The 16,688-nt window shown below is 44.2% G+C and overlaps 1 protein-coding gene across 1 annotated transcript in view; it reads right to left on the reverse strand.

Annotated features, from left to right (window-relative positions):
- CCDC152 (coiled-coil domain containing 152) overlaps positions 1–16,688 on the reverse strand; it is a 62,815-nt gene that overhangs the window by 10,323 nt on the left and 35,804 nt on the right. Inside the window, exon 7 of the mRNA XM_088469500.1 lies at positions 14,777–14,863. Within this exon, the coding sequence (XP_088325626.1) occupies positions 14,777–14,863 (87 nt within the window). The remainder of the gene's footprint in view (positions 1–14,776; positions 14,864–16,688) is intronic.

A 16,688-nucleotide genomic window follows, 5' to 3' on the forward strand; every position in this document is an offset into this window, starting at 1 on the left:
GTGGTATACCTGTGTCTGATATAATACGACATACCTCTTGCCAGAAAGTATTTATCTTTGAACATTGCCATATGAGATGCCAAAAATCTCTCTCTGTTGAGTTACATTTGGGACATTGTGAGTTTGCCCTACCCCCAATTGCGTATAACCTGGTGGGTGTCATATACAGGCTCCCGTTCTTGACCCATCTCCATGTGTGCCTCCCCAGCCATTCACCTCACTGCACGTCACTGCCATGAACCAAAGACAGAACTCAAGCCATAGTGATGTCCTTATTCCCCAATTATTGGAATACATTCTCGCATATATTGATTCAACCACGTAGTCAGTGATACACTGTTTTCATGTAGTCACAACCTCTTCCAGGTCATCTTCAATCAATATAGGCCAACGTCCTTGTCTAGTAGGGCATGTTTTTTTTCTAAGGGTGAGTTTGTGTTTGTTACAAGTATGAGTATAGTGAGAGCTGTAGTTCTACCCTACAGCACACGTGCCCATTGTCAGGACAGACTCACAAATAATAAGCTCTTTCCTGTTCCCAAGTGAGGTGGCAACACTCCCGCATCCCACCACGCCTCCATTGAAATGGGTAGTTTGGGGTTATAATGATGGAATCCCCCCATCCCCATTGATGTGATGCTGGGAATCGCAGCAAAACATTGCAGTGGGAGGGGCCACAATGATAAAAGTCACAGCAACAGCCCCCACTCCTCCCACCTGTACCTCCCCTGACCTCCCAGGGAGCAGATTAGGGAAGTAGGTAAATTTGATCTACAGTACATATACATACACCAGGCAAGTGGACTAATCTCTTCACCCTCTCTTTCACTAAGAAGTAAGGGGACCTACACTACAATACACTTTCTAATGCGGTTGTGATGAGAAGATATCGACTAAATTCGCAAAGTAAAAATAAATATTTTTGCTTGAATTGAGAGAGAGATGAGGAACGTCTTTATAATTTTTCATTATTGTTTGTGTTTCTGTTTGTTTTGCAATTTAACTACAACACCCATTATTCCAGCGTGCTATGAGAACTTGGAGCCTGGTTCAGCTTGGATCGCAGTTGCTTAACCGCACGCAATCGGCCATTTCTTGCGTTCTATGCATGCTAATGCATCTCAGTGCATGTGCGCGAACTAGCTATCGCAGAGACCATGCAGTCCCATCACAGAGTGATTGACAGGAAGTGACATTTGTGGGTGATGACGGGGGGGTGGTCAGGCGAACGCAGGCGTGCCAGTGCATTTCAACGGCGTTGCAGGGGCGTGCATAAATTATCCAGTGCGATGCCCTACGCCGCCTGAGGCCTGATAGCGTGTGTGGAGGTTAGTAAGGTCAGGGCTTGTGCAAGTGTGCGTGAGGCTGCGATGGTACTCGATTGTACAGATGGTTTGACAGTCTTGCTAAACAGTACGTATGTGCAGTGGCAAACGCAGGATTTCCAGAGGGAGGTTTCCAAATGCTTAATTTTAGAGCGAGTGTGGCCTGTCAATGAAGAGGGCAGAATTAGTACTTTAATATGCGTCATACAAAGTATATTGTGTGCCATAATTCCAGCATATACAGAACCAGTGATCACAGTAAGCCACTAGATGCGGCAGTAGGGCCATCCTGCCTGAGCTGAACGTATTTATTTTAGATGTGGGCACCATTCCAGAGCATGGGAGCAAGTCTGGGAGCCTGGAAGAGCAGCAGAAGAACCCAGCACTGCCCTGGACATATATGTACATACTGGGCTCTATAGCAGTACATCTCTAACAGTGCATGTTTTCCAGATCTCCTAGTTGGTGCACAGGTGATTTATTACTGGCTGATAAATGTTAAAAGATCCACAGGTAGTGCTAATTATTTCATTTGTGATACTGAGAAGAACATGCAGCGATAGTAACATTCTATTATATTACTATTTCTATTGTGGTCATGGTGTGGGCTGGGGAGGGGGGTTTCCAGGCAGACGGAAACCCCCCCTGCATTTGCCTATGCGTATGTGTGCTGAGTAAAGTGGGCGTCCCCGTGCTGTGCTGCGAGGGCATTGTGACCGCAATGTATTAGCAGTGGATTAGCATACTATGGCAGTTGAACTGCTTGCGTAATCGCAGCTGCGATCGCAATAGCAATCCAAGCTGAAACAAGCCCTTGGTTAGATGTCACTGGAGTCCAGGTGAAGTGTTGTTATCAATTGTCAGCAATTGTTATCTGAAGTCTGCTGTGGTCTTATAATATTTTATTGTATAGAAATTGCCATAAGTACTATCTCCAGTCTTTAGATTGAGTGTAGGCATGATTGATCTTAAGTCCTAAATGTTTGGTATGTGCTACATGTCTGTATAAGCCATTTTATTGCTGGGTCTGTATTGGGTGGCCAGTGGGGGGTTGTCATTAATTAGGGTGCACACTTGGCTACATCTCTACTTAAATATCATTCACTAGGCTGTTAGCCTTGGCTGTAGTTAGCAGATTCATAAGTGCAAAATAGATTTTAGGGAAAATTTCAGTGTAACACCGGCGTTAAACTAAAGGAAAGGAAAACAGAAGGAGAACATTTCATCTAACAAAACTAAACTGCAATCAATACTGCATATGGACACCTATGGAGCATCACGTCTGAGGTCACTACCTCTTCACAACAAACACCTGCTGCCTGTATAACCAGGACATGCAACACTGAGCTCCTTGTTTGATCATTGCAAAGACATGAAGTCACTTGCTGCTATTTGTGCTGCCTCTTTTTTCACTAAAAACGAAATTCTTATTTGTACCAATTCCAAGTAACCTCTATAACCTTAGATATACGGTCTAATTTACCATTGCTTTTTTCCTAGCCTCACAACTTTGAACTTCTTCTTTTTATTACTTATTTTCAAAACCCATTAAATCACATATATTACCCTCAATAAAAAAAAACAGCTTTTGTCATGGAGCATACTATACATATTCACCAACAGTGTTCTTTCACCAGTATTTTTACAAAATCTTTAATACTGCTGTTCTCATACAGACACTATTCCTACTTCCAGTTTTTCTCCCCCCTTCTTACCTCATCCACACTCTGACCATGTTTTCTTCAGATTCGCCCTTTACTCAGTACCTACCTAATCCTTTATTCTGCCCCCTGTTCCCACCTCTATCCTTACCCCCCAGTCTCCTCCACTTCTCTCCCCTCCTCTGTCTGTATTCCTCCCCTCTGCTTCCCTCCTCCTCCTCTCCTGTTATTCCACTTTCATTATATTCTCCCCCACAATGGTCCTACTACCCCACTACTAAGCTCTGCACCCACCCTCCTCTCCCTATCACTTCACCACACCTTCATCTACATTACACCAGTGGTGTAACTAGGGCAGGGCGAGCGGGGTTCATGCCCTGGGCGCCGTTGGACCGGCGGCGCGGGGGGGCGCCGCCGGCCACGGTACCAGCCCGCCCTAGTTAGCCAGTGTAGCGCCGACCGCAATGAGTGCGGTCAGCGCTACACATTTGCACAGGACCGACGCTAGGCTTCCAGCGCCGGTCCTGTGCTGCACGCCTGAGCCCGTTCCCTCCCCCTGAGCGCTTGCCCAATAGCGCTAGGAGGTGGGCTCAGGCTGTGCATAACACATGCATCGCCGCCAGCGCTGGCGGCGATGCGTGTGTTAAACAGCAGCCAATGAGAGTCAGATAGACTCTCATTGACTGCTGCAGCACCCACTGCAAGTGGGTAATGGGACTGACGTCATGACGTCTGTCCCATAATGCTGAGCGCGCCAGCCCGGGCGGACTGGCGGGCGGGAGCGGCATCGCGGACAGGAGCAGGAGCAGCGTGGAATCAGGTAAGTATATTTTATATATATATATATATTTTTTTTAACCTATCTGCACAACGGGGGAGGGGGGTGGCTACTACTGGGGGGACCTCTACTGGGGGAGGTGTGGCTACTACTGGGGGCGCCATTGGGAGGACCTCTACTGGGGGGGCTACTCTACTGGGGACTACTATTTGGGGGGGGACTACCACTGGGGGCATTCTAAAAGGGGCCTATTACTAGAGGCACTGCACTCGGGGGACCACTATTGGGGGCAATAATAGGAAGGGCCACTACAGGGACCACTGGATAGGGGGGGGTCACTATTGGGAGCCTGCATCAGGGGGACCACTACTGGGGGCACTGCATGGGAGGGTGGGGAGACTACTGCTGGGGGCACTATATAAGGGGCTTACTGCTAGGGGCACTGCGGGGACCACTATAGGGGGGATCACTACAGGGTGCCTGCATAAGGGGACCAATACTGGGAAAACTGCATGGGGGGACTACTGCTGGGCGCACTATATAAAAGGGCACTGCATAGGGGGGGGACTACTACTGGGGGCACCATATAAAGGGCACTGCATAAGGGGACTACCACCGCTACTGGGCGCACTGTATTGTGGGGACTGCTACTGGGGGAACTGCATAAGGGGGAACACTACATGGGGCAATGCATTTTGGGGGGCCACTACTGGGGGTACTGAGTAAGGGGAACTAATTGGGGGCTGTATAAGAGGGACCACTACTGGGGATACTGTATAAGGGGCACTACTATGGGCCTGCATGAGGGACCACATCTGCATACTGGGGGTACTGTACAAGGGGTACTACTGGGGTTAAGGTGCATATGGATAGGAATGTTCAGTTTGAAAATAAAAGGGTGTGTCATGTTGACACGCCCCATTTTTAAGTGACCACGTCCAGTTTTTTGACGCGCGCGCCTTTAGCGCACGCACATCAGGGGGGGGGGGGCTCCCTTTTCAAATTTGCCCTGGGCTCCAAATACCCTAGTTACACCACTGCATCACACTAATCTCCTCTCCCTATCACTTCACCACACCTTCATCTACTGTACATCACACTAATCTCCCTCCCTTTCCTACAAATGCATGCCGCCTCTCTTACCTAATGATTACTTCCTCCCACTCCTGCCTCCAAGATCTCGCCCGTGCTGCTCCCTTCCTCTGGAACTCTCTCCCTATCAGGTTCTCCACCTCTCTACAAATCTTCAAACGGGCTCTCAAGACCCACTACACTATCAAAGCCTTCCAGCTCTCATCCTAACCTGCTGCTTACATGCGTCTTCCTCACTGTGTACCCCTTCTTCTGTGTTTTCTACCTGTTCCCCCCCCCATAGAATGTAAGCTCCCATGAGCAGGGCCCTCTTCCCTTATGTGCTTTTCCTTCCCTCACTCATATGATCATCTACTTAAAATTCTCCACAAGGGCACCTAACACTTGGTTGCTGATGCCCTGCTGCTTTTTTGAGTGTTACGACAAGTTTATAAACTATGTTCTTATTCTGTATTATTTAGTACTGTAAGTCGCTGTTTTACGAGTTTGCTCATTTGTTAATGTACTTTATGAGGCGCTGCGGAACCCTTGTGGCGCCATATAAATAAAATATAATAATAAATAAGTGTTAATTTTGCCCTTCAAACTGTTTTCGATAAGTTTCTCACTTCTTCTCATCACTGCAGCAATCCGCACTTATCACCTTAGGCCCACTTCCGGGAGCCTGCTCATAGTTCCTAAATTCAGGACACAATCCAGTTGCTATAAATGTATCTAAAAGACACGTGTCTGGCAAATCTGCATCCAGCCAGAGACATTTTAAAACGTTTGCCATGTCATATTATAAGCATGTGACTATTTCTAATATTAAACAAGCATATTTTTTGCAACCATAAAACCTGTATGATGTACCCAGGATACACCTGAAAAATGAGTTTATCAGTTCAATTAATCTATTTACAAATAAATACAATCTTCACTTAATCATTCAAACAGAAATCATTACCAAACGTCTGCAGTTATCCTACCTTAAAAGGCATATAAGACTGACCTTTGAAGAATGATTGTTTATTAAAAAAAAATGATTATTTTGAAAGACAGACATATATCTGATGATTAAGTTATGTACAAGCATTCAGGGTGCTTATCTGCATATAACAGATCTGTATCTGCATTCTGACAACCTTGCTGCTATGAGAAATGTGTTGCCCTCTGGTGGCAGGTATGACATACAGTATATACAATGCTAATATTACATATATACAATGCTAATATTATATATCTACAATGCTAGTATTATAAATATACAATGCAAGTATTACATATATACAATGCTAGTATTACATATATACAATGCTAATATTACATATATACAATGCTAGTATTACATATATACAATGCTAGTATTACATATATACAATGCTAATATTACATATATACAATGCTAGTATTACATATATACAATGCTAGTATTATAAATATACAATGCAAGTATTACATATATACAATGCTAGTATTACATATATACAATGCTAGTATTATATATCTACAATGCTAGTATTATAAATATACAATGCAAGTATTACATATATACAATGCTAATATTACATATATACAATGCTAGTATTACATATATACAATGCTAGTATTATAAATATACAATGCAAGTATTACATATATACAATGCTAGTATTATATATATACAATGCTAATATTACATATATATAATGCTAGTATTACATATCTACAATGCTAGTATTATAAATATACAATGCAAGTATTACATGTATACAATGCTAGTATTACATATATACAATGCTAATATTACATATATACAATGCTAGTATTACATATATACAATGCTAGTATTATATATCTACAATGCTAGTATTATAAATATACAATGCAAGTATTACATATATACAATGCTAGTATTACATATATACAATGCTAATATTACATATATACAATGCTAATATTACATATATACAATGCTAGTATTACATATATAGAATGCTAGTATTATAAATATACAATGCAAGTATTACATATATACAATGCTATTATTACATATATACAATGCTAGTATTACATATATACAATGCTAGTATTACATATCTATAATGCTAGTATTATAAATATACAATGCAAGTATTACATATATACAATGCTAGTATTATATATCTGCAATGCTAGTATTACATATATTCAATGCTAATATTACATATATACAATGCTAGTATTATATATATTCAATGCTAGTATTACATATATACAATGCTAGTATTACATATATACAATGCTAATATTACATATATACAATGCTAGTATTACATATATACAATGCTAATATTACATATATACAATACTAGTATTACATATATACAATGCTAGTATTACATATATACAATGCTAATATTACATATATACAATGCAATCATCCTTGGCTATGCCTCTGCAATCAGTGACATAGCCAGGGATGAGAAGGGGAAGTGAATGATCACCTTAACATAATATCTGTCTTCTGTGGTGCCTACCCAGGGTGGAAAGCTGTAGATGCAGGGGGTACCATACTGACAAGACACTCAGCCCACCATTCCTCTCTGCTCTTGCACTGGGAATTTCAGTTGAGGTATATGGGCTTGTGGAGTGCCCTGCTGCCCTGTTCCCTGCAGTGTAGCACAGATGGGGCCATTGTTCTGCCCTTCCCTCTACTCAAGCACTAACATTATATCCATGAATGTAAGGAAGCAGGAGCCCGCCAGAGGTCAAGCACACACCCTAATGAGAGTAGAGATCGCCGAGATGAGTGTCACTGTGCAGAATAATGTGAATTTATATGGCATAATAATGCAAACTGGGAGCTCTAGATGGCATAATAATGTGAACTGGGGACACTATGTGGCATAATAATGTAAACTGGCACCATTGTGTGGTATAATATTGTAATTCTGAGGACATTGTATGGCATAATAATGTGTACTGGGTGCACTGTGTAGCATAACATTGTGAACTGGGGCACTGTGTGGCATAATAATGTGAACTGGAGCTCTTTGTGGCACGATGTGATCTATGGTTGCTATAGTGTGTCATAATGCGATCTGGGAGCACTATAGTGTGGCATAATGTGACCTAGAAGCACTATAGTGTGGCATAATGTGATCTGGGAGCATTATAATGTGGCATATTGTGATTTGGAAGCACTATAGTGTGACATAATGTGATCTGGAAGCACTATAGTGTGGCATAATGCGATCTGGAAGCACTATAGTGTGACATAATGTGATCTAGGATCAGTATAGTGTGACATAATATGATCTAGGATCAGTATAGTGTGACATAATGTGATCTGGATGCACTATAATGTGGCATAATGTGATCTAGAAGCACTATAGTGTGGCATAATGTGATCTAGGAGCACTATAGTGTGGCATAATGCGATCTAGAAGCACTATAGTGTGACATATTGTGATCTAGAAGCACTATAGCGTGACATAATGTGATCTAGAAGCAATATAGTGTGACTTAATGTGATCTAGAAGCACTATAGTGTGACATAAGGTGATCTAGAAGCACTATAGTGTGACATAATGTGATCTAGAAGCACTATAGCGTGGCATAATGTGATCTAGAAGCAATATAGTGTGACTTAATGTGATCTAGAAGCACTACAGTGTGGCATAATGCGATCTAGAAGCACTATAGTGTGGCATAATGTGATCTAGAAGCACTATAGTGTGGCATAATGCGATCTAGAAGCACTATAGTGTGACATAAGGTGATCTAGAAGCACTATAGTGTGGCATAATGTGATCTAGAAGCATTATAGTATGGCATAATGTCAACTGGCGGAACCGCAATAAAAAAGAACTCTTCTTAAAAAAAATTGGTGGTATGCCTTGTCAATTTTAGCATTTTGTTTCATTTGACGTGACTTGCAAAAGGTTGAAAATCTCTGCCCGACTGCCCGCCCTACCGTTTACACGTGGAGGAGTCAGAGGCAATAAAGCATACAGTACTTTACATATTAGGGAGCTGAAGCGAGCACTTTTAGAGTCAGGACTAAAGAGACAGGCAAGTTCTATACACACTTCGGGCTTTATATATGAAGCTGCGGCTTTTATAAGCCGCTGTTTGCCAGTGGGTTGCAGGTGAAAATTTAAAACAGCGCCCACAGTCAGTGTAAAGCCGAGCGTGCTATACACTGACTGCGGGCGCCATTTAAAATTTTCACCTGCAACCAGTCATATGCTGTCATACGGAATGGGTACGGGATGCCAGCGCTGGCATCCCGATAGGGCTAGAAAACGGACATTTGTCAGTCAGTATTCTAACCCTCCCCCTCTCCCTCCCCCTAACCTCCCCCCCTAGTGCCTAAATCTAACCTTCCCCTTCCCGCACCCTAAACCTAACCCTTACCCTCCCCCCAACCCAGCTTCTTACCTTCAGGATTCCGGCAGTTGGGATGCCAGCCTAAACCTAACCTTCCCCTCCCAGCATCCTAAACTTAACCCTCCCCCCAACCCAGCTACTTACCTTCAGGATTCCGGCGGTTGGGATGCCAGCCTAAACCTAACCTTCCCCACCCCGCACCGTAAACCTAACCCTTACCCCTAACCCTCCCCCCAACCCAGCTACTTACCTTCAGGATTCCGGCGGTTGGGATGCCAGTGTCGGGATTCCGGCGCCTGCATTCTGAGCGCTGGAATCCCCATAGTCGGGATATTGCCCGCATCCCCTGTCATTTATGTGTGTTATGTTATAGCTCTGTCTTGTGAGGTGTTACATTACAGATGTTTTGTGAAATTTTGATTTTAGAATAACATTTATTATCATCAAGTAATCCATTTTTAGATTTTAGATCCAATGACATGTATTATTTATAATTTCATGGTTATACATACTTTTGTATCAATTGTATATTCAAAGTTTTGTTACGACATTAGTGTTGATTGTGTCTTACACATAATGTGACCAAGCCCGCGTGATGGCACATAGGGTCTCATTCAGACCCGCTCGCGAGTGCTGTATGCTCGCAAGCGGGTCGATGGTGCCCAAGTGTGCATGCGCACGATGGAGGGAGCGCGAGACCCGGCGAGCGACGGGGAAGCCGTCGCTCGGGGTCTCGCACCACAGGGGGCGTGCTGTCGATGTTGATTGACAGCACGCCCCCTTTGGTGGGCGTGCCAGGGGCGTGGCTGCCAGACGGAGGCGTTCCCATGGGAACGCCTACCGTCTGGGTCCGGCCCCACTGACATCACTAGTGATGTCAGTGGGAGTGATTTTGGCTCTGATATAGCCAAAATCACTCCAGGGCTTGTGGCTGGGAAACCCGACCGCAGGGTTTCCTTGGCAAGTCCGATGGTCGCGATGGTCAAGACCATCGCGACCATCTTGTTGGACGCTCGTATAAGCTGTGGGTGGTGACCCACAGCTATACGAGCGTCCAGGAGGACGCTCCATTTTAATGGAGGAGGGCCCTGATTCAGAGCGAGCGCACTGGTCAGAGCGTCCGGCTCTGAATCAGGGCCTATTTTACCAGCATTTGAAATGTTAAAATAGGAATATTGACCTTGTCAGTGTTGTTTTGTGAAATGAACAATTGTTCTTTTATATTTTTAAATGAAAGGTGGACAAATCTACGTGGGCAAGATCTCACGCGGTAAATTCAGTGGTTTTATACAGCAACTTTGCATGTTCAAATATAAGTTTTTTTTTAACATTCAACTTGTATTGTTTTATTACACTGTGGATATGGAGAATGAATGTGCGTGCGTGCGTGCGTGCGTGTGTGACTTCAGCAGATTATAATACTTTATAGTTACATTATATCAAGCAGCATTCTCTGTTGAATGTGCATCGTGTTCACCCATGGTAAGAAAACGACTATACAGCACAGAATATACCACAAGAAAAAAAAACAGAAAGTAAAAAGCTGGAAACTCAGGCGGTTTCTATTGCAGTGGCCACTGATTGGCTGAGAGTGGTCTGACTCTTAGCCAATCAGTCCTAAGTTGCAGGAAACCACGTAGGAACAGTCATTATTGGGGAAGCTTTGTATCTACAGTTTATATTACGGTGCTTGTATGTCCCTTGTATAAGGAGAGCAGTTAGTTACTTTGCCAAGCCCCCTGGATGTCAACCTGGAGAAGGGAACCGACCAGCGCCATGGCGTAAGTATGTAGTATGAGTACGCGTGAGTAGTTAATACAGAGTTAACATATTTGGTGTGAGTTTTGTCTTTTTTAAAATGTTTTCTTTACAGTATTTTTAACTATTTATGTTTTAACTATTTATCACACATTAACCCTGCACCCACCGCCCGGTCTTCAGCCTAGTCTGCGGTACCCCCTGGAGGGGGGAACTCCTTTTTTATGGAGTCCCCACTTTCCGGGGGAATCCTAGGACTGGAGTGACCAGTTTTTGGGGCTGGTTAATATGGTGTTAGGGGAACACCGTGATGTGCGTCCCCCTGCTATAGCAATACTACCCGGGTGGTTGAGCCCTGTGCTTGTTACTGGAAATACAGGGGAACCCCACACCGTTCCAGTACCAGAACAGGCTCAGAGGCCAGGGGCTGGTTATGCTTTCGGGGGGCGCTGTTTTTTTTACTATTTTTTAACCATTTCTTTACACTGTAACACACAGAAGCCTGCGCAGATCACACTGATCTGTGCAGGGCTTCGGCACAATACGCAGCAAACACGCAGGTCTATTGATTTCTGTCCAACATGACTGAACTCGCACACAAGCAAACACGATCAGTATCACCATCGGTAAACATGATTGTTAGTAAATCCGTGATATGAGGAGCAAAAAAATTCAATTAAATCCTACCACTGGCCAGTGTGTCTAACCCCGTCCAAACACTTAGGGCCTGATTCAGAGCCGGACGCTATTTGCGGACGCTCGTTCAGAAAAAGGGGCTGGCTATTTAAATTAAGCGCTCGCTCTTTGCGGTCTGTTGACGCCTCTATGTCTGAACGAGCGAACGAAACATGCGCTCACTATTTTGGAAAAAACGCCCCCTGGCCACTCGCATCCTACGTCATCTCCGCTATTTATTTGATTCATCGAGTACATCGAAAGGCGTATGAACTGCTCGCAGTGCTTGTGGTTGGATTTTCCTACCGCAATCATGCGAGCAGTTCAGGCTAAAAGACAACCAAGTGACGTGGTCAATGACGCTGCTTTGTTAATTATGCACACCCTTAAAACGCCCGTTTTGACCGTTTGGCACGCCTGCGTTTGGATCTCCACTCCCCATTTTCAAGCACCTTCCCCTGTTACCACCCACAAACGCCTCATTCTGTCACTCAAATTAGCAGGCACTCGCTATTTTGCGAGCACACGATTTTCGACCGCACTGACTGGTTCGCGCATGCGTACTAAAACCCATACGCATGCGCAAATGTGCAAACATCGCTCGGAGCGAACGAGCGGCCGCTTACGAGCGGCTCTGAATCAGGCCCTTAGTCATTTACCCTTTGCTCTCACACCAGCCACTGACGCCATTCAATAGTTCATGATGGTGCGAGACAGGGGGAGAGCAAAATATTGAGAACTAATTTGAAAACGCCAGGTTTCTTGATTGCAAAGTTCTAAATGATTATTTAACTTGCAGGTGGAAGTAGTACTGCATAGTACAAGTCTCACCCAGAAGAAGCTGAGTCATGAGCACAGATATTTCTCATTAGAAGTATTTGAAACTTTTCCCAACACAGCAGAGAAGAAGCTTCTTCTTCTTAGAATAAATACAACACTAAAATGTAACAGTACCACATCAGGGATAGATTAACATCCCAATAGGGTAATTTTTGTAATCAGGGTAATAAAGTACAAATAGATGAAGTCAAAGGGGGTTATTTACTAAGTGTCGGGATGTAAAACCCGACACTTCTGTTCGTGTTTATGTCCGATATTTAAAAATGCAGAGCTTTAAATTGAGTTGACCAGAGTAATCTTAATGTGTTTTTCTATCAGTTTGCCTGGATCATTATATTGTATATTGTTTACTAGTCTCACATTGTATACATTGTTAACTTCGAATTCCCCCTCCTATATTTGTTCCCTCCCTTCCCTTTTTTTCTATTCTATACACCTACAAAAGTGTAAATAAAAAAACTATTGATGTAAAAAATGCAGCGCTGTTACTTTCCCTGTCTTGGTAGTAAAAGCCCTGCCCTTATATAGCGGGCATAAATACAAACAGGAGTGTCGGGTTTTAAAACCCAACACTTAGTAAATAAACCCCCAAGCCTCAATTGCTGGATACGCATTACTTACTTACAGTAGGGATGTATATTATAAAGGCTAATAGATACCCTACTGTATAATGTAAGGGTACTAAGGTCCATGCTCTGTACAGTACAACTAAGGCCCGTATTCAATTTGAAGCGTTAAGTCCGGATCCGCATTAAGGGGATCATTCAGACCCACTTGCGAGCGGCAGTCCGCTCGCAAGTGGGTCGATGTTCCCCACTGCGCATGCGCACGACGGAGGGAGCTCCGTCGTGCGCATGCACGAGACCCGGCGAGTGAAGGACTTTCCATCGCTCCGGGTCTCGCACCAAAGGGGGCGTGCTGTCGATGTTGATTGACAGCACGCCCCCTTTGGTGGGCATTCCGGGGGCGTGGCTGCCAGACGGAGGCGTTCCTATGGGAACGCCTACCATCTGAAGCTGGCCCCACTGACATCACTAGTGATGTCAGTGGGAGTGATTTTGGCTCTGATAGAGCCAAATTCACTACTGGCCTTGCGGTTGAGAAACCCGACCACAGGGTTTCTCTCGCAAGTCCGATGGTCGCGATGGTCAAGACCATCGCGACCATCTTGTTGGACGCTCGTATATGCTGTGGGTGGTGACCCACAGCTATACAAGCGTCCAGGAGGACGCTCCATTTTAATGGAGGTGGGCCCTGATTCAGAGCGAGCGCACTGGTCAGAGCGTCCGGCTCTGAATCAGGGCCTAAGTTACCGCTAATAACGTCATTATCGTCTCTTTTGTTTTTCCTCCGTATTCAATTTGAAAGACTTTCCGCCTAGGCGGAAAGTCAATGCAATGTAATAGGCGGTAAAGTATCACCTATGAATGGCAGGCGTTAAAAAGTGCAGAATTGGGGTTTTGGGGTGCAACGTTGCGGGAACCTCCATGCAGCCTTCAGACAGTCCCCCAAAGGTAATCTGTGTCAAAAAATTTTTTTTAAAAAACTTATGGACACCCCAAAAATTTACTTAAAAAAATTAGGCGAAAAAAAAAAATGTTGGGGTACAAAGTTAAAAACTAGCGAACTTGACTCTGGGGGGAGTCCCCATGTATGCCCCAGGTGTTTGTTTGATAGCAGGTGTTTGCAGCAGGTGTTTTTTTTCACGATTTTTTCAAGTTCACTTTTTCAACTTTAATATGCTGACCCCCATTTTCAAGTATCCCAAATTTGCTGGGTAAGTTATTTTCTGGAAAAAATACTCCTAAATACTATTCTGCATCACGTATAGAAAAACGCTATTTAGCAGCTATTGAGCCCGTTTAAAAACACCAAATACCTTCAGCAAGCCAAATCAGGGGGTACCATAGTGAACCCCCATGTCAAGGCATCATTTGGGGGGTGACAGGCTGATTTTCCCAAAAATGACAGTACTTTCTGCTTGTTACAGTATCGCCGGGTGCCGTTTACGCGTACTTTGAAGTTTGAAATTGAATACGGGTTAAAGCGTGCATGCGCACGATACTTTAACGGCTACAAAACAGGTGAAGTCGGCGTTAAGTCCGGGCCGCGTTAACTTAACGCGGCTCGACCCAAATTGAATACGGCTCTAAGCATTTGCCCTCCTATCATCTGCAAATTCCAGGGATTGTGCCCATGCGGATTCATTCACCTCTATCCTCTATCAGAGTTGTCAGTGAATGGAGTGGCAGGTTTTATGTTATGCTTTATTCTGATTCCAGCATATACATTGTAAGAAAAAGAAGGGTAATTACCATTCTGTAGATATTCTGAGATAAAGTGTTTGCATCTGGCTGCGGTTTTGTATTTCTGCTTTGAATTTTTGCCAGCGTTGCATTAAACTGGAAACAGAGGAAAAGAAGCACAGTAATAAACATTTGCGGTCTAAAAACATACTGGTAGGTAAATTGGCTTCTGAACAAAAAAGGATACAGTGTGTGCGTGTGTGTACATGTGTATGTGTGCGTGCGCTCAGGGGGGAATAATAATTGACATTCTTATTATGAATCAGTTGGCACAATAGATGGTCAGCCATCTGCTCGGACCGTGGTTGGCCTCAGATTTTTTGTCCGGCCCTCTGACTATTCAGCCATGTTATCATTGACAAGTGTACCACCAAGGCTTCTTTATAGTGAGGTCCTCGCTGGCTCTCCTTTTCTGGCACTTACTCCTCAGGTGAGCAGGGTAGTTTGGCATTTTGTAACACTGCACTGTAGTGCTATTTCTCTGACTGGCGCCTCCTTGGCATATGGACTCTCCTAGAGTATCGGCGGTGCCTTTGCTACAATGGGTGCACCGTGACAATTTATTGTGTTCCCTTCTCGGGAACTCCCGTGAAGGGCACATCAGCAGTCATCATCTGTGGTTTTGCAGCTCCAGTGGTGGCATCGGCACCTTTAGCTGCAGATCCTTTGGCAGCTGCTAATGTCTTAGTGGCTTTGGCTGGTGCCCTTGCTCCTTTGCTGGTGGACCAAGCATCTGGCTCCTCGGGACATTTGTTAAAAGGTATTAGGCCTTTCTACTCTGGTAGTTGGTGTGTCTACCAGGGTTTGCGCGGAGCTCTGCTTTCTGTGCCTACACCGATTTTCTGCAACCCCAATGGCCGTTGGTTGCGTGAGTGCTTTGTCTCTTTTTCACTCCACTAAGCCAAATACTGGATTCCATGGCTTGTGGACAGCAAGGACTGATACCTGTGCTTCATGTTGTGAAGGATGAACTGCTGGGTTCCCCTGGTGAGTAGAATAGTGTGGTTATTACTGTTTAATCTTCACTGTCCAGAGCAGATTACTCATTTTCTGGTGGGTGCGGTAAGTGTGGTAAGTACAGTATGCATAAGTCTAGGCGTAGGTCACATAGATCTCAGTCCTCTCTCTGGTTCTGCAGTGCTTCCTGAGATGGCGCGGACCCTCGACTTTTGGTTGTGGTTTTGGCAGAACTACCCTCAAATGTTACAGTCTTGTGTGGCTGTTCTACACTCGGGCTGCAAAGACGTTGCGGTATGGCTGGAGGTTACTCACTCATCTTCGGCTGCTGGGCAGGCACCTTTGTCGAGGAAGTTTCCGGTCCCCTCACGCCCTTTTTATTCTGATGTTAACCAGGGGCGTTGTTATGCCTTTAATAACATAGTGGGCCGGGTCAGAGCTAGTTGCCGTATTTGGTACTTAGCTTGATGGGTCGTGGTGTGCTGCACCTTGGCCAGGGTATTAGATTTGCCATATTTAACCAGATACTTTCTCCTACTTTTTTCCAGTTATTGTGGTTCTTGAGCAGTATTGAACAAGAAAAAAATAAAAGTTTTATTTAATTAAAGTGGTGGTTCTAAGGTGGATGGATCTTGGTGCGACATTTATACTATTTACGGAATGGGCCTCTTTAGATATTTCCACATTTCCGCACACCTTAGCGTCCTACAGTAGTTTGCAGAGGTGTTTACCAAGATCAGAGAATAGTTACGGGCAGGGGGGACCGTCTAGCCACACTGGTATAAAATAAGAGTGTTGTGAGCTTCATAAATAAAGTCCGGTGTCTATTGTGTGGCCTGAACAGATAAAACATAACATATAGCCTCGATTTTACATGAACGCTAATAATACAGTGATTAGAGACGCGGGATGGACTTTCAGTGAAATATGACAGATGTCAATGAGGTGCCAGGTTCAAGGAATG

This window comes from Taudactylus pleione, unplaced genomic scaffold, assembly GCF_031769625.1.
Source record: "Taudactylus pleione unplaced genomic scaffold, aTauple2 ptg000092l, whole genome shotgun sequence".
In the NCBI taxonomy this organism is placed as follows: domain Eukaryota; kingdom Metazoa; phylum Chordata; class Amphibia; order Anura; family Myobatrachidae; genus Taudactylus; species Taudactylus pleione.